The following is a 20,111-nucleotide window of genomic DNA, read 5'->3' on the forward strand; positions in this document are numbered from 1 at the left end:
TCTGGAGCCTGGACAAGAGCAAAACTCAAGTCTGAAGAAAAAAAAAAAAGTCTGCACAGAGACTGTGGGTTTGTACTGAAGTACAGTTTTACTGGGTTGTTCAGTACTCTTAGGAGGAGTTCATCTATGGCCACTGCACTATATAGTGACCTCTCCTGAAACTGGATATCTGCTGTGTCTCTGCTGTATTGTACATCCCTGTGGTGGCTCAGATCCCCAGCCCTGACAGTTCCTCCCTAGCAGACCTGTGTACTCCAGGAACCCTTAGAGGAGAAACACTGCCTTCTAACCCTGAGGCCTACCCAGTCCCGACTTGAGCCACAAGTCTCAGTCTTGGCTACTGAGTGACTACAGGAGCCATTCACAGCAATTAATCTTAAAGCAATTCTTAAGGAAGAGGATGACTTTACTGGGTGTCAAGGTAGCTTACCATTCATGAAGACATTGCATGTTGAACAATCAGGCTTACAAAGGAAAGTCACATTTTCATAAACCATGGAATAAAGTGGATTCTTGAGTTAAATTCTGGGGTACAGTGGCTTCAGGCATCTTTAGATTGAGTCATCAAGGGTCTCTGGATTTGGATTAACAGGAGGAGACATGGCTCTAGATGAGATCTTTGTCTTTTTTTTTTTTGGACAAGGAGTCTTGCTCTATTGCCAGGCTGGAATACAGTGGCACCATCTGGGCTCACTGCAACCTCCACCTCCTGGGTTCAAGCAGTTCTCCTGCCTCAGCCTCCTAAATAGCTAGGACTACAGGTATGTGCCACTACTCCTGGCTAATTTTTGTATTTTTAGTAGAGATGAAGTTTCACCATGTTAGTCAGGCTGGTGTCGAACTCCTGACCTCAGGTGACCCACCCGCTTTGGCTTCCCAAAGTGCTGGATCCACTCCACCTGGCCTGTCTCATTTTAATTAAAACAGTTTTGCCATGGCAAAAATAAAAGAGACAAATATAAAACTCAGCCACCAGCAGGAAAGGCTTGTTCCACAGGGCCCAAGTCTTACATTGCTCTTAATCACTGAGGAAGGAAGTTGGTTAACCTCCATCTTCAGCTTCACTAGAGCAGTTGTTTCTGTATGTGAGTATGACATTGCCAGCAGGGTCCTGTCTTGAAAAAAATTCTGTAATATAAAATTACTTCTCACTCGTTTCTGCATCTGCCACTTGGGGAAGCCACCTCATGACCAAGTGTTTGCTCCAGCCACCAAGGCCCAAGGCGAGCTGTACAGGATGCAGCCTCCTGAGGTTGCTCCCACTATATCCCAAATCTGGGAAACTTTTAGGCAATGGTAATGGCAGAGTAGCCATGAAAGTAATTTTGTGTGGTAAGAGGCACACAGATAGATGAACAACTCTTCTTAAGCCTGTGTCTAATTACTACCTGTGGCCGTTGTCAGAGCATGGTTCTTTCCCGTTACCTTCATTAGCCAGAAACATCTCTTTCTGAAGAAGGAAGAAAAATGATATACCACAGGGCTGTTGCATTTCTCAGGTGAATCAGAAATTACGTTGTTTGGGCCTCAAAACAGTGTTTACTGACTCTGGGCTTAAACTTCTAGTCCACTCCTAGAACAAAAACCCTCCAAGTTCAAGAGTGGGTTTTTTTTTGTACAATTGTTTATACAAATTCAACAAAGGTAAAATCACATCAGGGAAGGTCTAGGAAATACCACCTTACAACAATGGCACTTATAAATGCAGAACCTTACAACTAGGAAATAGCCATGTTACAGACCTAAATGAGGACTCAACCCACACTTCAGAGGAGAGAAAAAAACGAAAAGAAAGGCGATGTGGGAGCATTTATTCTACGTCTTGACTCACTGTATAAATTAGATCTATGTAAATACAAGAGCTCATGCTGGAGCAGACCCTCCTGAGTGCAAAGGCTGAAGTCGAAATTTTAAAATTTGAGAAAAGTGAATTCTCTACAGAGGAAACTTGGCAAAGTATCTTACTTCGACTATAATTTATATTTATCCACAACATGCTCATGTAACTCTTGAGGTACAAAGCAGGCTCTCAACTTCCAGTTAAACATGCTTTTAAGTGGAAGCTCGTAGCCTGCTTTGTTAGATCTGGGCACATTTGTAGATGGGTTGTGTCAATGAAGTACATGTTAAGTTCTCTCCTACCTTAAGGAAATCAGGAAAATTGGCAATCTCAAAACAATAAAAACACTGGTATGCATTCAAACCTTGCATAAATAACTTTTAAACAATTTGTACAAAAATAGTTCTGCATAATGTAAGATGTAACAAAACCAAACAAAAAGTGTGTCAAGACGGCAGCAGATGTGGTGTGTGGTCCACTTGATGTCAATACCCAAAACCTCGGAGTTGCAAGGAATGAAGTGTTCAAAACACCACCACCATCACCACCAACAGAAACTCCTAAGCTCGCGCTTCAGTATGAGAATTTCTCCACAGTCCACCCTACTCTCCAACGGGAATGTCTTCTCGTAAAAGCCGCCTTAGAAATGGTCCAGAAAGCAGTGCAGTTACAACTTAGAGCAAAGGAAAGTGTCGGCTCACACATCCCCCAAACAGGTGGTTGAACAGCTTCTCCCTTGGAAAGACTTGCAAAATGGAATTGCTTTGTGGTCTGTTGTCCCAAGTTCCAAATGGAAAATAAAGCCCTCATTTTTGTAAAGTCTTTCCCCCTCCCAGAGCCCACCCCATATTTACATACTTGTCCTTGGACTAACTCAGTTTTTGCAGGAGTTTTTCTTCCACTTGCCCAAACTGGACACTCACAGACATCTCGGCTATGAACTGCTCACAGCCTTCCTTGGTAACTTGCTTGCAGTACCTCAGGTCAATATGACAGATGTTTCCACAGCGTTTGAAGAAGGACAGGCACTGATCAGTGACCTTATTGCAGTCTGCAGGGAAGAAGTAATGGTGAAGTGTGAGGGCTAGGAGCCAGAAGGACCCCTAGACCAGGCACTCAGCATTGGGGACAGGTCAGAGCTCTACATATTCCAGCCTCTAATGTGCTATGCTAAGTGTTACTTTCTTAAAATCTCTCTTCAAATGGGGAAGGGTTTCACCCACCAGGTATAAAGGTTAATATAAAAGCATTCGGATAATCAAGTAAGTGAAAATCACTTCTAATCTTACCACACAACATACATCCATACAGATGTAGGCTCATGTAAGTATAGTTCTATGTGCTTTTACAATGATAGGCTCACACAAATACTACGGCAAAAAGCTTTTCTCATCTAATATATTGTTGATGAGTACTGCTCTGCGTATATTACTGTGCATTTATCTGCCTCTTCCCTTCAGATAAATTCCCAGAGGGGCATCAGTGGGTCACAGAAGGAACAGCCCTAAGGGCATCTTGGGATCATTTTTGCTCTGGCAGGCCCCAGTGCTTTGGAGCAATTCACAGCACGAGGGACAGCTGTTTGACTCTAACCCAAGGACTGACCATGTACAGCAGCCTAGGCACCAGAACATGCCCTTCTAGCAAAAGCAGAATTCAGACTTCACCACACCTTCATCTACAGACACACCCTTTGACTGTGCTTTTTAGTTTTGTGAGATGGAGTCTCACTCTTGTCACCAAGGCTGGAGTGAGATGGTGCAATCCCAGCTCACTGCAACCTCTGCCTCCTGGGTTCAAGTGATTCTCCTGCCTCAGCCTCCTGAGTAGCTGGAATTACAGGCGAGTGCCACCACGCCTGGCTCATTTTTTATTTTTTGTTGTATTTTTAGTAGAAACTGGGTTCCACCATGTTGTCCAGGTTGGCCTCAAATTCCTGACCTCAAGTGATCTGCCTGCCTCAGCCTCCCAAAGTTCTGGAATTACAGGCTTGAACTACTGTGCCTGGCCTCAGTGATATTACATTTGTGATCTTTGCTAATTATCCTTAGTATCAGCACTTTCATTTCTCTATTAAATTGAGTGGGAATAAAAAGACTAAGGGCAAACCACAATTGTGTACACAAAGCCTATGTGATTTACATGTTACCAGAGTCCCTGCAGGTGAGCAGGTGGTGGAAAGAAGTCAAGTCAGAGCACCACATGAGCCGCCAAACCGACATCCCTTATACAGTCAGTCTTTTCAGACAGTGTCCTCACATCAGCACAGAATATTAACACAGATGCTCACCAATTCACGAATGTGGAGCAGTGGTGCTGGAAAGCTGTCTACACACATTCACAAGTGAAGGCCACGCTTTTAGACCGAGGATGGGAAAACCGGACAATGCTGACAGACAGAGATGCTTCAACAGACAACAACTCTGTTTCCCAAAGGGCATCCCGTAGTCTTCTAATTAACCCCTCAAGTAGTCCCCCCGCCCCACAAATGGCTGACCCTCTTCATAATCTTACTGCAAAATCCAATGATGAAGGATGTTGTGGAATGCTATCATATAATTCCTTTGATCCCCAAAACTCAATACATGATTATTTTAAGTATAAAGAATAGGGAGATTTTACCAATATAACAAGCTTATTTCCGTATACTTTTGTTTTCATTTTTTACTATTTACTATGACATGTTGACTAGGCTAGATTTGAACTCCTGGTCTCAAGTAATCCTCCCCAGTCAGCCTCCCAAAGTACTGGGCTTGCAGGCATTGAGCCTGTCCGGCCAGGATGATTTCCTTAAAGGATGTTCCACATTCACACTTGTCTGTCTTCACACTGTCATTTAGCTTGTTCCTTATCTCGTGTTTTTCCTATAACTGCAGATTAGGCCTAGAGACTTGCTTAGTTTCAGGTTAGACGTTTTCAGCAAGAAATCACCCTCAGAATCTTCCAGCTTGACCGTGTTCCCAGCTCCCTATCTGCCTTCCAGAGCACTGTCTAGCTCATCCCCAGAATGCATCTCATTTCATACTCAGATCCAGCTGTACTGCCCCAACTCCCATCACCAGCTCAGGGATATTTTTCCCCTGTAATGTTTGCCTAGTTCTTGGCTAGAAGGGACTGACCCAAGTCCTGCCTCTCCTTTGGCACCTTCAAGTGCTAGAGCAGGCAGCTCCCATGCCAGAGACGCCTGCCATCTGGCTGGCACACTGCTGTGCCCTGCAGCTGTCAGACAGCTGAGGGGGCCTCAAGTGCATCCTGGCAGTTACCTGTCAGTGGTAAGGCAGCACTCAGTGTGAAGTGAGACCTGGAGGCCCAGCTGCTTCCTTTTCTGAGTTGTCTTTGAGTACTAATTTGGGCCCTCTTTGGAGACTCATTCGTGCCCAGCCAGGATTCTTCCTGGCTTGAGGTTCAAATATTCCCCAAAACTGGAACTTAAAGACCCTTCCATCAAAGAAGCTAGATGGAAAATACTTTCCTTTGGTCCCTCTGTGCATAAGTTGACTCCAGCCTGGTTTCTCAGACCCTCCACAGGCAGGCTGACAGATGTTTCCTGCTGGTGCGGGGGCCTACCTGCCCGCCCGCCAGCCTATGGGGGAACATCACTTTTATTAGCATCCTCATCGTTTCTCCCTCGGCCTTTAAACATTTTAGATCTGGAATCTCACTACTTTATCCAGGCTGGTCTAGAATTCCCAGGCTCAAGTGATCACCTTCTTGAATAGCTGGGACTAACAGTGTGTGCCATTATGCCTTGCTTCAAGAATAAATTTAACCAAGGAAGGGAAAGACTTGCACTTTGAAGACTATAAAGTATTGGGGAAAGAAACTGGACATAAGTATAAAGTCACCCTATGTTCATGGATTGGAAGACAATACTATTGAGATGTCAGCACTATCTACAGAAATCTATCCTAAAATTCACGTGCATGCATGGAACCCCAAGTTGTCCAAACAATCTAAGAAAATAATAAAGCTGAAAAATTTGAGCTAGTCTGAAGCTGAAGTGGAATATCACTTTAGTCCAGGAGTGTAATTCCAGCCAGAGCAACACAGTTGAGACCCCGTATCCAAAAAAAAATAGGTAGGCCAGGCACAATGGCTCATGCCTGTAAGACCAGCACTTTGGGAGGCTGAGGTGGGTGTATCACTAGAGCCTAGGCATTCAAGACCAGCCTGAGCAACGTAGTGAAGCCCCATCTCTATAAAAAACACAAACATAGGCCAGGCACGGTGGCTGACACCTGTAATTCCAGCACTACAGGAGGCCAAGGCAGGTGGATCACCTGAGGTCAGGAGCTGGAGACCAGTCTGGCCACCATGGTGAAACTTCATCTCTACCAAATATACAAAAATTAGCCAGGCAGGGTGGCAGGCCCCTGTAATCGCAGCTACTCAGGAGGATGAGGCAAGAGAATCGCTTGAACCCGGGAGGCAGAGGTTGCAGTGAGCCAAGAACGTGGCACTGCACTCCAGCTGGGGTGACAGAGCGAGAGTCTGTTTGAAAAAACAAGAATCAGAGCCCAGAAACAAATCCTCAAATATATGGTTAAGTGATTTTTGACAAGGGTGTCAACAGCATTCAATGAAGTAATAGATATCTTTTCAATAACTGTTGCTGGGAAAACTGGATTTCAACATGCAAAAGAATAAAAGCTAGACCTGGCCAGGTGTGGTCGTTCATGCCTGTAATCCCAGAACTTTGGGAGGCTGAGATGGGCGGATCACAAGGTCAGAAGTTCGAGACCAGCATGGCCAACATGGGCTTTCTTTGAAACCCTGTCTCTACTAAAAATACCAAAATTACCCAGGTGTGGTGGCGTGTGCCTGTAGTCCCAGCTACTACGTGGGAGGCTGAGGCAGAAGAATTACTTGAACATGGGAGGCGGAGGTTGCAGTGAGCCAAGATCACACCACTGCACTCCAGCCTAGGAGACAGAGTGAGACTCTGTCTCCAAAAAAAAAAATGCTGGTGCAGTGGCTCATGCCTGTAATTGCAACACTTTGGGAGGCCGAGGTGGGATGGATGGATGGATCATCTGAGGTTGGGAGTTCAAGACCAGCCTGATAAACATGGTAAAACCCCATTTCTACTAAAAATATAAAATTAGCCAGGCGTGGTGGCTCATGCCTGTAATCCCAGCTACTCAGGAGGCTGAGGTAGGAGAAGTGCTTGAACCCAGGAGGCAGAGGTTGCAGTGAGCTCCACTGCACTCCAACATGGGCAACAAGAGTGAAACTCCGTCTCAAAATGAAATAAATAAATAAGCAGAACTCCTACCAATCATATAAAAAATTAAGATGATTCAAAACGTAAACATAAGAGGTAAAGCTATGAAGCTCTTTACAAGCAAACATAGGCTGGGTGCAGTGGCACACACCTGTAATCTCAGCACTTTCAGAGGCTGAGGTGGGTGGATCACTTGAGGTCAGGAGTTTGAGACCAGCCTGGTCAACATGGTGAAACCCCATCTCTACTAACAATATAAAAATTAAGGCAGGGTGCGGTGGCTCACACCTGTAATCTCAGCACTTTGGGAGGCCAAGGCGGGGGGATCACCTGAGGTCGGGAGTTTGAGACCAGCCTGACCAACACGGTGAAACCCTATCTATCTCTACTTGAGGCTGAGGCACGAGAATCACATGAACCAGGAGGCAGAAGCTACAGTGAGCCAAGATCGTGCCATTACACTCAAGCCTTGGTGACAAGAGCAAGACTTCATCTCAAAAAAAAAAAAAAACCACAGGGGAAATTCTTCATGACATTAGACTTTGCAATGATTGATATGACACCAAAACCACAGCCAACAAAAGGGGAAAAAATAGGCCAGGTGCAGTGGCTCATGCCTATAATTCCCAAATGTTGGGAGGCTTAGGCAGGAGGACTGCTTGAACCCAGGGGTTTGAGACCAGCCTGGGCAACACAGTGAGACCCTGTCTCTGAAACAGAAAAAAAAGTCTGGGGATGAATGTTGATGACAGTTGCAAAACACTGACTGTACTTAATGCCACTGAATTGTATGCCCAAAAATGGCGAAGGTGGTCCATTTTACGTCATGTATTATCTTACTAAAACATAATTATTTTTTTAATTTTGGAAGCTGGAGAAGAGGTAATAATTTGGGAGACTTGAGAAAGCTTAACCCTAAAGTGGCTGAGGGGAAAGCCGAAAAGAATAATTATTCTACAGAACATCTCCAAGGTATTTAGTGGCAATTTCTTAGAAATTAATGTTGTATTGGAAGTGACAGGTATATTGCAAGATGGTATTAGTAAGAGAAGGACTGGTTGAGAATCTGTTCAAGGAGCAGTAAGATGTCCAGATTCCTTTCCCAGAAGACGACTGGGGTTTTAGTCTCTGATGGGCTGGGCTCCAGCAGGCACAGAAAGTAGGTGTGCCCACTCAAAAGTGGGGGCTACAGGAACTTTACCTGCTGACTGTTGAGAACCGCCTTCCGTACTTGGCCATACCAATGGCGGGCCAGCCTATCCCCTAAGAGATCGAGGAGAGTCTGGCAATCCTGACCAGCTTAAAAGGAAGATGGAAAGATCCAACAGCCAGGTCTCTCCAAAGAAATGACCCACAGAGACCATCATATAAGTGTCGTCCACAGCAGACAAGCTCCATCACATGCCCAGAGCTTCTGATCACCCTTGAGTGGAGGGGACAAGCAAGTATCAGCACTCCAGCTGAGGAGAGCCTCTTCCCAAGGCCACTGACAGCATTTGAAGGGAACAATCAGTGCAGAGAAGACAATAAAACCATCATTAAAATCCTCAGGTAGGAAAATATCTGGCTCCAAGAAACAGGTCATTACAAAAAGTTCAGAGAATACAGTTTGAAAATTAAAAATATAAGTTGAACCACGTGAAATTGCCAACATTTGACTTTTTTCGACCTATAAAAACAGCAGCTTCCTATGGTTCAACTGCACAACAGCATAAATGAAAAACTCAGTGTATAAACTGTATGATAAAGCAAGGGAAATCTCCCAAAAAATATAGCAAAAAGACACTGACATGGAAACTAGGAGGAAAGAGAGGAATCAGAGGACTAGTCCAGAAGGAGAAAACAGAAGGGGAGGAAGTTAAGAAAGAATTCGCGAAGTTTTTTCTACAACTGAAGAACACAGATGTCCAGAATGAAGGGCTTCTACGGTGGGTGAAATGGACTCAAACCAGTTTGTCATAAAAAATTACAGACAACTGGAGACAATTTTCTATTAACTTCCAAGGAGCGAAAATAGATTCACTGACAGATGAAGAATCAAATGGTTTTGGACCTTGCCTCTGGAAGGCAGAAAGATGGTAGAGCAAAACCTCCCATACTTTCTGCAGCAGCAGGGCCCCCAGACTAGGGTTCTATACCCAGCAGAACTAGCAACTAAATATGAAGGTTTAATAAAAACTAATTCAGACACACAGGGTCTAGAAAATGTCTCTCACCAAATGTGAGGGTAAACCAAGAGAAAAGATATGAAATCAAGAAAGGAGGGTACCTAGGAAAAGACAGAGCCCAAAGGGCAGCAGTGTGACAGGCCAGGAGGGCCAGTCCCAGAGGAGAAAACAGAAGGGGAGGAAAAGAAGTCAGGAGGGAGGTCTCTTTACAAAAACTGGTCTAGGGACTGATGAGTTGGGGGTAGGGAGGGGAGAACATTCAATTGTGGTATACCATTTGCATAGAAACTAAGCAAACAAAATGAGGCAATTCACTTACACAACAAAAAACATTGAGCAAGAAAGAAAAGGTACTCATAACACACTATTTGGCTAAACAGTGACCAACACTTAACATGGTCATAATAAGTGAAAGAATAGTGACAATGGAAAACTGGAAAAGATGGAGGGAGAAAAAGGGGGGGAAGGATACAATATAATAAATATTCATGTTATATTAATAGCAAGCTAATAAATATATCATGTCCATATGGAAAAACAAATCAAGAAATTGCAGTGCAGGCTTGCTATCTTTTACATTTTGTTTTGAATTAAAAACATGGAACACTTCACGAATTTGTGCGTCATCCTTGCGCAGGGACTATGCTAATCTCTGTATTGTTCCAATGTTAATATATGGGCTGCCCAAGCGAGCTCTAGGCTTGCTATTTTGAAATGTGGAGGTAAACACTGGAAGAAAGAACTCACTTAAGGCATTGCCTCAGGCAGTGAGGATGGGGTGGAGAAGGGAAACGCAAGGGGCTGCCTGAGCCCCCAGTAAATATTTCTGAGATGGAATTCAGCCAGAACAACAGCTAGAATTGCAACTTCACTCATCATGAGACCAGTTCCTCCAACCAAGTTTAAGGATCTTGAAGCATGTCATCATCTATTTTGTGGCACAGACTTCTTTCCGTCTCTGGTGCTTGCATCAGGACAAGCTTATTTTACCAATGACTCAACTAGTTACACCAATGAGGGGAATTTTTTTTTTTTTTTTCAAAGAAAATCTAGCAGAGTCTAGGTTACAGAGATACACCTTAGTATACTTCACAGCCCTGAACAAGAATGCAGGCCAGATGCAGTGGCTCACGCTTATAATCCCAGCACTTTGGGAGGCCAAGGCACGTGGATCACTTGAGGTCAGGAGTTCAAGGACAGCCTGGCCAACATGGTGAAACCCCATTTCTACTAAAAATAAAATACTGGCCAGGTATGGTGGCAGATGCCTGTAATCCCAGCTACTTGCGGGTTTGAGGCAGGAGAATCGCTTGAACCTGGGAGGTGGAGGTTGCAGAGCAGAGATCATGTCACTGCACTCCACCCTGGGCGGTAGAGCAAGACTCCGTCTCAAAAAAAAAAAAAGCAAAGAATACAGAGAGCTGTATGCACTGAGATGAAAAGATGACCTCAGTGTATCATGCTGGAAAAACAAAATGCAGAAGATGACTTGCACACACACATACACAGCACAGACCACACCGCAGGAGGGGATTTATGCTGAGATCTCCTATGCATGCATGATAACTAAACCAGGATATAATGAAAAGATTTAATAGAACATCAGCGCTTAGAGTAAAAGGACTCCCGGGCCCTCTCCGAAGGGCAGCCCATCACCAATTCAAGCCCATGACTTGGGCCTGGAGCTGGAGAAGCCTTACTTCACTCCGGTTCTTTGCCTCCATGAGGCAGGACAATCCCTGCCGCGGAAACTTCATGAGGAGAAGGAATGGCTTCCTAGGTCCCGAATGATCTCATCCCATCTAAAGCTCCCACGACCCTGCTGTGAGGCGTGCTGGACAGAAAGGTTAACAGGCATGAATACGTGATGCAGAGAAGAAATCAACGTGCGCATCATCACTGTGCTGTGTCAGAATGTGATTGGAGGATAAAATAGACGTGTTCTTGGTATTTGGTAATTTCCGAAGGTTAACAAAAAAACGCTTAAGTTTCTTTTTCTCTTTCTTTTTTTGGTCTCACCCAAACCTGACACCCCTCAATCCAGACCATCCAAAGCTACCAGACCAAAATCGGGTTAGTTGGGCTAAGAGCAGGCAGCATCACTCTGTGCATCTCACTGCACGGTGGAGCCCCAAGTCCTTCAGAACCAACTCCCATCCCACCAGCAAGTGGAGCAAGTAAAGATTCTGCCACAAGAGCCACAGACACAGAACAAAAATGGAACTAACTGCGGTAACTTTCTTTTTCTCTCCAACAACAGGCCCCTTGATAGTAGGGTCACAGGGGTGCATGTGAGCGACAAAGGCAAGGCAAAGACAGAAACTAAGTTCCCTCCTGCCCACTAGGGCCCATGGCTCCCAGCCCCTGCTGTCCCCACACACTGGTTGTCAGTCGGGCTCCTCTGCACCCCCTTGGGAAGCTGTTCCTTGTCCATGTTTTGGGTCAGGAACAACTGCTGTGTGTTCCCAGCTGCTACCCGGCACTATTTTGGGGTAGCAATTATTACAACTCTTAACAGTAACTCTTTGTTGAATGCGTTTCCCCTCTGGACCGGGCTGCTGTGTTTACTAACATATCCTAACACCTAATACTGTGACCACATACTTGTGGACACAGGAATCATTTTCCACAAATGTGAACCTCCTGGCTCTCCCACGGAGTGTTGGGCGGACCTGCTGGGGGCCCCTGACTCACCGGACAGGTTGATCTCGGTTAAGGAGTCTCGGGTGGTGGTGCCCACAGCGGTGAGCAGGTTGATGGACTGGTCGGTGACATGGTTACAGTAACTGAGGTGGAGCTTGGAGAGCAGGGGCATGTGGCGGATGATGAGCCGCAGGGAGGCGTCCGTGATGTCCAGGCCTGCCAGGCGCAGCTCCACGATGTTCCGGAGCTTGCTCCGATTGTCCATCTGACCTGGTGGGGCAGGAAGGAGGGGGCAACCTGTCAATCTGATCGAGGAGGCTTGGTCAAATTGACATGACACTTCTAAAAGGGCCACCAGCCAGACAGAACACTCAGATTTCACTTAGTTATCAACTGCTTCTTCCCAAAATCAGAATTCCAACAGTTAAAAATCAGACTTCACTTCAAACCTTAGACTTCTAGATTCTCTTGAAAAACTAAAAGACCTAGAAACACTAGGCCCACACTCTACCCAGGAGTCACCAAGCCAACCAGTGCAGAGGCGGCACCGCATCTCTGATCCCTGTGGCTTGGCAAGAAGAACAGACCTAGGCAGCCCAGCCCAGCGGGGAGGCGCCATCCTGGAAGCCCTCGCGCAACCACACGGATCCTGATGGCGGTGAAGACTGGAAGCCAACGAGGGGCAAGTCAACAGAAAAGCAGTTAGAAGCACAGAGCCCCCAGGAGGAGTATCACATGTGCACAGGAGAGGCTGCCTCCTCCCAGATTCCCTCTGTGCCTGAAGCAAACTGAGAACACAGCAGCAGAGACTCATCCCTATGTCCTCTGGGGAAGAGCCGGGGCTGGAAAAGAATGGAGGACATGCTGGGGTCTGGGGCTAAAAACAGAAACCCCCAGCCTGGCAACTCACCTGGCCTGTTATCTGTGGGCGGAGAGAGGAGATCCCGCATCTGGGCATCCTTTAGTCCCTCTACCCACTGAACATCCAGGGTCCGGAGCAGCGGACAACTGGAGCTGCAAAGGGCAGAGACTGCGATCCACGAGCAGCCTGACAGCACCAAGTCCCGGAGCCCTGGAAGGAACACAGAAAGGGGCACAGGTCAGGGGATGCGCCCCCAGGACCCACTGCAGCAGACACACTCGGGGCCCTTGGCCCAGGGCTCACCAGGCAGCCGGTTGATGAGCCAGCTCAGCTGCTTCTTGGAGATATTGGTCCAGCTGAGGTCGAGGGAGACGGGCTGTCGCCGGATGATGCCGCTCAGCATCAGGGGTGTGATAGACTTGCAGTGGTTCAGGTCAATGCGGGTCCACAACCGCTTATCACAGCACCTGGGGACCGGCCCAGTGAGGATACATCGTCAGAGGTGGGGCTCCTCTGGGAAGCCTGTGCACAGCTGTAACTCTCCCCATCTACCAACCTCTAGAGGCAGCTCCTTAACTCAGCTCTCTGGACCCTTTTCTGTGTAGTACCCGTCCTGCCCCCACACAGCACCTCCCCTCTGCTCTGACAGCCATGGCCCTCGTGCTCCACATATTTACTTACTGAGACAGAGTTTTGCTTTGTCACCCAGGCTGGAGTGTAGTGGTGCAATCTCTGCTCACCACAACCTCCATCTCCCAGGTTCAAGCAATTCTCAGAGGTTCAACCCTCCCATGTAGCTGAGATTACAGGTATGTGCCACCATGCCCAGGTAATTTTTGTATTTTTATTAGAAACGGGGTTTCGCCATGTTGGCCAGGCTGGTCTTGAACTCCTGACTTCAAGTGATCCGCCCGCCTTGGCATCCCAACATGTTGGGTTACAGGCGTGCGCTACTGTGCCCAGCCTCCCTCAAGTATTTACCATGGGCTTTACAACGCCCTCTACCAGCTGTTCCTCCAAACAACCCCGTGAGGCAGGCGTACGCCAGTTCACACAAGAGGGTAAGGCAGAGCTACAGCCAGAAAGCTGGTAAATATCAGCTGGGACTCAAGTTGCACCTGGCAGCCTTGATGGAAACTTGGACTAACTCTCGGAAGCCAAGGACTCCAGGTGGTCCTCACTTCACCCTCCAGGAAGCTAAATCAGGGAGCAAACAGGGTCACCTCCTCTGACAAGACCAGACAGGCCGCCATAGCCAGCTGAAACACTTTGCAGAGCACAATGAAGCCGGACTGGGGCTTGGAAAGAAAGAGCATCGCCAGCGACTCCACACACACATAGGCTGTCTCTGTGCCACCTGAGCATTAACCAAGAGCCCGACGCGGGCCGCTGCTCACCAGCGGTTCCAGGTCCTGCAGACCCGCATGCAGACACACAGGTCTTGGTGGCTGAGGTAGCTGAAGACGGCCATCCACACCTCCCTGTGCATGACGTGGGCTGCCCCGTCATCCAGGGGCAGTGAGTCAGGTGGGGGGCTGATGGGGGGTGGCCGGATCACATGGCGCTCCATCTGGATACACTTGGGTGGGGACACGGAGGGCGGGGGCCGGGAGATGACTCGGGGCGGGCTGCGCAGGCCGGGCCCCAGCTGGTGCCGCAGCTCCCGGGGGGTGCCGTTGAGCCCCTTGCTGAAACGGTGGGGGCGCTCGCAGACACCCGGGGGCCGCCTAGGCTCCTCGCCTTCACTCTCCGGCTCCGACTTGATGGGCTGCTGGTTCTCGTTGGCCAGGCTGCTCTCCGTCCTCTGGATCTCGTGGTTGAGCTCCTTGCTCAGCTCCCTGCTCAGCTCCTTGTTGGGGAGCCGCCGCTTCCGGCGTATCTTCACCTTCTTCTTCTCCTCTGGGCCCTCAGCCCCCTCGGTGCTGGGTCCCGCGGTGGGGGAGCTGGAGCGGGAGTGGTCGCTCTCCCTGGTCTTGGGGGGTGCCGCCTCGGGCAGATCGTCCTCGGGCTCCTGCTTGAAGCGCCGGAGGGGCTTGTTGGCCAGTGCCATGCGGTCCTCCGCGTTCTTCCAGGACCGCCGCTGAGGGCGAGAGCAGAGAGGGAGGGCAGTCAGCCTCTGGGGCTCAGGGCTGCACCCACCCAAGGCCTCCCGCCCCTGTCATGGGACTGTGGCCCAGGGAGCTGCCATGCAGCTCTACAGCTCGGGCACAGGAGGGAGGGGAAGACAGTACCTTTTTCCTGAAAAGCTTATCTTCTTTGCCAGGTTTAAGCTGTCATGGGAAAGAAAGGATGCAAAGCTTGCTCCCCAGGCTCGTGGGATTTGATCCCCCTGAAGCCCCACCCCACCCCACCCCGCCATGAGTCCACAGTCTCTAGAGGAGGGGCTAGAGGGATGCCTTCCCCACAAATGCCATCTCCTTCACGTCTGACCAACAGACGGGTGTGCCCTGCCTGTGGCTTTCCAGGAAAAAGCTGGAAGTAGGAGTATGGTTGAATTGTTCCCACCCAACTGACCTCCCACCCCACAGACCCAGAGATGTGCAGCCACCCATTCAAATCAGCCTTGGCTCTGGGAGTCAGTTCTGGAGCACAGGCCTGTGGGCATCCCTGGCCCAGCCATAAAGACTAGCGCTGGGAGAGACTCTTGGCGCCACCTTGTGGCTACTGACAGCACGGCGGTGGGCAGAGCAGGACCACCAGACTCCTCCAAGGTTCCATGGACTCACAGCTTCCATCCCAACCAACAGAGGCTCTTGTCACATACAGCTTCCCAGGCCCCCAGCCAGAACCATGAGCCAGAGATCTGGGGCCGAGGCCTGGGAAGTGTTGGGAGAGGAAGCAGTGGGGTGGAGGATCAGCGGGGTGGGGTGGGGGACAGCTCGGGACTCGCTAGTCCCCAGGGCCTCAGGAGGGCGTGCGTCGTGGGAGCACCTGCTGCTGGAAGTAAGTGAGACTGGATCTCCACCAGGGGCTGAGGCTGCTGCCTAGAGGGGGCCTCGGCGAGAGGTGAGAGGAGGAACCGGGGGACGTTTGAAGCGATGAGGCCTAAAGGGGGGTGGGAAGAGGAGTGACTCACTGGGTTTCCCCTCCTTTCTTTGGGGCAGGGCTCTCAGGACTTAGGTGACCTGCGCAGGGCAGCAAGAGGCTGGGATTATCCCAAGCTCTACCCGCTGCCCACCCCCTGCCCCATTCCTCCAACCCAGCACCCAGGACCAGCCAGACCACCCACTTTGCCTCCCAGCCCGTCCTGGTCCTTACCCGCTTGCGTCCACTCAGTTCCTGGGGCTTCTCATATTTCCGCTTCTTCCTCAGGTGCACGTCGTCAGACTTCCTTCGCAGGATGCCGTCTGGGGGTGCCTTCTTGGGGTGCTCGTCCGACCTGCGCCGGGGTGCCTCCTCACATTCACTCCTCCGCTTGGCAGGCTCCTGCCCTTCCTTGTTGTCCCGGTTCATCTTCTGCTCCTTGAGCAGGGAGCCGGGCAGGTTGGAGGCATACTTAAAGCCAGGGCCACGCTTTTGCTTGTAGGCCAAAAAGAGAGAAGGAAGAGACCAACTGTATACCTTTGGACTTGCCCTTCCTCCTCCCCAGGTCCACGGCACCCCACCTGCCTGACACTCCTGGGACAGGCTGGTCCCTGCCAGGCCCAGGCCCAGGCCCGCCCTTCTCCAGGCTGACCCTGGGACTTGGAGCCCGGCACTCACTTTCCCGGTCTTGCCGGCATGGTTACACTTCGGACACTCCCAGCAGTTTGGAAGCTCATCGTTGACCACACCCTCTGATTCCTTAATCTGCGAAGAACACCAGGACTCAGAAGACGGCAAGGCGGAAAAGGGGCCCATGGGCATGAGGCTCTGTGATGCCACATCTTCCAGAAACAGCAGCACCCCCTCCCCAATGTCACATCTATGCTGTTTCCAGCCGAAAGAAAACACAGCTGCATAGGCTGGCAGAGACGGGCGACTGTGGATCCAAGCCAGGGTTCAGAGGCTGAGCCCTTCTGCCTCTCTGGGACCTGGGGCAAGTCACTCCATCTCTGTGGGCCGGTGCCCTTGGCAATAAACATTAGTGTGCTCATCTCACTGCGGGGGTATGACCCAGGTAAAGCCACCAGCTCAGGGCCTGGCACGCAGAAAGGACTTTGCAGAGCACTCTACTGGGTGCTGGGGGAAGGAAGGAGTCAGGTGTAGAACCTTGTTCTCCCAGAAGCCTGGAGCCACCTGGAGGCTCTCCCTCTGGCTCAGCTGCAAACAAGCAGCCTGTGTTTGCTGTCCACTGAGACTCTGGGAACCTTCTCTGGTTCTGACCTCCTGGGAGGTGAGGGTGTGTTTATTCATTTGATGACACGGGGTCTCTGGGGTGCTCCAGGCCCTCTTTGCCCTGGTCTTATCCCTTGACACATAGGATCACCCAGACGCAGGGTCTGCCAGGAATTCACCTCACTATCTGCATCCCACCACCTCACCAGCATCTCCAGCAACCCTACCTGCCCCACAGCATCAGCACCACCCATCCCCATGGGGCCGCTCACCTTAAGGCATCCGGGGTGGATGATTTCATTGCAGATGGAGCACTCCATGAGCATGAGGTTAAACTTGCCTTCCTCTTCCTCCACCGTGTCTTCCTTCCCCGCCTCGCCACACACGAGGCACACGGCGGTGTGGGGCAGCACTGGCTAAGGAGCCAGAGAGAAGAAGGCAAGTCAGCAGGGGCAGGAAGCACAGACCCCCAGGGGGCAGGCAGGTCAAGGGCAATGAGCTGCTTCCCTCAGGCTTCCAGGAGACACCAAGAAAGTAGTCCAGGCACATTCACTCATTCAATCATCCAAATACTTATCAGGCTACTACCTCCACATGCCAGATACTATTAAGTGCTGGGGATACAACAAGGAACAAGACAGCTCAAAATCTCTGCCATCCAGACCTTACATTTTAGTGGAGGGAGGCAGAAAAAATGAATAGAGCATGTTTGAGACAGAGACATGGGGGAAAATTAGAGGGCTGGGGTGAGGGGTGGAAGGGGGGCTGATTTTAAATACAGAAGTCAAGGAAGGCCTCACATTCAGAAAAGCCCAAAAGGAGCTGGGACGTGAACCCAGCCCAGATCCATGCAGATGAGATGAGGCTGCACCTCACCAGTGGGTATTTAAGGCACAGACCATGGACTACGGCGCTCCCAAGACCTTTACAGAGAGTCTGGGGGGTCAGAACTGTCTTTGGAATAACAGATGTGATCTGCCTTTTGCACAGTATTGATACTTGGCCCCTCAGCACCAGTCAAGGCAAGGCCCCTAGCTGCACCAGCAGCCACGGAGGGACTCATGGCCAGAGGCTTGTTAAAAAGATCACCAGTTTCCTCTAAGAATATCTCTGATGAAAAATTACTTGATGAAAACCTTCCCCTTGAGTACATATCCTTTTCACATGCTTTGTGACAATAAGAAGTATGTGTAAAGTGCCTCTGCACACAGGTGACGTGTACCAAAGGAAAGGCACTCGAGACTGAGCTGTGAGCTGAAATGGCCACTTCCTCCATAGATTATTTTTTACTTAAAGGAATGACTGACAGAAACCCCCTGGGCATTGGTGTATTTTTGTGAACATCAAAGAAGTGACCTTGTCATTTCTAGAAAAATGACAGCATTCATTGCAAATGACAAAAATTCAAGTTTCTGAATGAAAATTAAACTTTTGGAAAACTTACATGAGCCACCATAATCTGCACAGCTTTCCAATACTGAAATACTTTTCTGATAAGATCAGTGATCAGTGATCATATTAACAAATGTGATTTTTAAAATAATACTATTTCACGTGCCAATAATTGGAATATCTGCCTAACTCAGGGAGCCAATATTTTCCAGATGACCAATGCGTGGTGTTACAACATCTGGAGCAAATGAGCTACTCAAAAGGCAAGGCAGGCTGATGACTTTCAATGTAACAGTATGAAGAGCTCATTGATACAGTTTCAGATTCCACATTGCAACTAACCTTTAAAAAACCCCCCTGTTGAGTTCTACTTGAGTATCAGAATTTCCACAATTATCAAAAAAGCTATTAAAATACTCCTCCCTTTTCCAACTAGTGTATCTGTGTGAGGCAGAATTTTCCTCATACTCCCTCCACAACAACATATGACAATAGACAAAACACAGGAGCAGATATGAAAATTCCAGGTCTTTTATTTTTATTTATTTATTTTTTTGAGATGGAGTCTTGCTCTGTTGCCTCTCAGCTCACTGCAACCTCCGCCTCCCAGGTTCAAACATTTCTCCTGCCTCAGCCTCCCAAGTAGCTGGGATTACAGGCATGAGCCACCGCACCTGGCAACACCAGGTTTTTTCTAATGAACCAGACATAAAAGAGAGTCACAAAGACATAACACAATGCCATTCTTCTTATTATTTTTGTTTTGGAAAATTTAATTATTTCTCATAAAAATATATATTTTTTCTTTTCTATTTATTTTTGAGATGGTGTCCTGCTCTGCTGCCCAGACTGAACTGCAGTGGCATGATCTCAGCTCACTGCAACCTTCATCCACCTCCCACGTTCAAGCAATTCTCCTGCTTCAGCCTCCAGAGTAGCTGGGACTATAAGTGCACTGGCTAATTTTTGTATTTTTAGTAGAGATGGGGGTTTCACCCTGTTGGCCAGGCTGGTCTTAACTCCTGACCTCAAGTGATCCTCCCACCTTGGCCTCCCAAAGTGCTAGGATTGCAGGTATGAGCCACTGCGACCCGCGAAAATATGTTATTTCTATTAACATGTCATTGGCTTTCTTGTTAAGATAAATTTAAAATCTAAAAAACATTTCTTGGCCAGGCGTGGTAGTACATGCCTGTAATCCCAGCACTTTGGGAGGCCAAGGCAGGCAGACTGCCTGAGCCTAGGAGTTTGAGACTAGCCTGGACATTGTGGCAAAACCCTGTCCTTACGAATTACAAAATTTAGCTGGGCTTGCTAGTGAATGCCTGTAGTCCCAGCTACTTGGGAGGCTGAGGTAAGAGGATCACTTGAGCCCAGGAGGTAGAGGCTGCAGTGAGCCATGAGCACACACCACTGCACTCCAGCTTGGGCAACAGAGCAAGACTCTGTCTAAATACATATATATGTAAGTTTTAGTTATTTTTTTTCTTTTAGCTAAAGTTATTTCACACCAAACTCAGTTTAAAATTTTTTTCTTTTCTTTTTTGAGACGGACTTTCACTCTGTTGCCCAGGCTGCTCAGAGGAGCTTCAAGCAGGCTGGGATATACACACCACTGGCAAGTGAAGATGACTTGATGAAATGACACAAATGTTTGAATTCTAATAAACAGGACACAAAAGGCAAGGCAGTCATTGTCCCTTCAACAAATACCAAATGCACACT

General features: G+C 48.6%; 1 protein-coding gene and 1 non-coding gene across 28 annotated transcripts in view; both read right to left on the reverse strand.

Moving 5' to 3' along the window:
- Positions 1-1,794: 1,794 nt before the first annotated feature.
- The window catches only part of KDM2B (lysine demethylase 2B), a 161,456-nt gene continuing 143,139 nt past the window's right edge, over positions 1,795-20,111 (reverse strand). For 10 of the 27 annotated variants that reach the window (XM_078337461.1, XM_078337459.1, XM_078337457.1 and 7 more), the window contains 10 exons: positions 17,267-17,410; positions 16,440-16,526; positions 15,996-16,256; positions 15,669-15,782; positions 14,969-15,007; positions 14,135-14,817; positions 13,041-13,204; positions 12,786-12,947; positions 11,927-12,145; positions 1,795-2,891 (listed from right to left, as the gene is read on the reverse strand). In XM_078337461.1, the coding sequence (XP_078193587.1) occupies positions 2,710-2,891; positions 11,927-12,145; positions 12,786-12,947; positions 13,041-13,204; positions 14,135-14,817; positions 14,969-15,007; positions 15,669-15,782; positions 15,996-16,256; positions 16,440-16,526; positions 17,267-17,410 (2,055 nt within the window). In that variant the 3' untranslated portion in view covers positions 1,795-2,709. Of the gene's footprint in view, positions 2,892-11,926; positions 12,146-12,785; positions 12,948-13,040; positions 13,205-14,134; positions 14,818-14,968; positions 15,008-15,668; positions 15,783-15,995; positions 16,265-16,438; positions 16,527-17,266; positions 17,411-20,111 lie in introns of all 27 variants that reach the window. The other 17 variants (XM_078337460.1, XM_078337468.1, XM_054238997.2 and 14 more) reach the window with 3 other exon arrangements.
- On the reverse strand, positions 9,825-9,928 carry LOC118144594 (U6 spliceosomal RNA). The gene has a single exon (XR_004729362.1). It is a non-coding gene; the product is annotated as a U6 spliceosomal RNA (small nuclear RNA).

Source organism: Callithrix jacchus, chromosome 9 (genome assembly GCF_049354715.1).
Source record: "Callithrix jacchus isolate 240 chromosome 9, calJac240_pri, whole genome shotgun sequence".
In the NCBI taxonomy this organism is placed as follows: domain Eukaryota; kingdom Metazoa; phylum Chordata; class Mammalia; order Primates; family Cebidae; genus Callithrix; species Callithrix jacchus.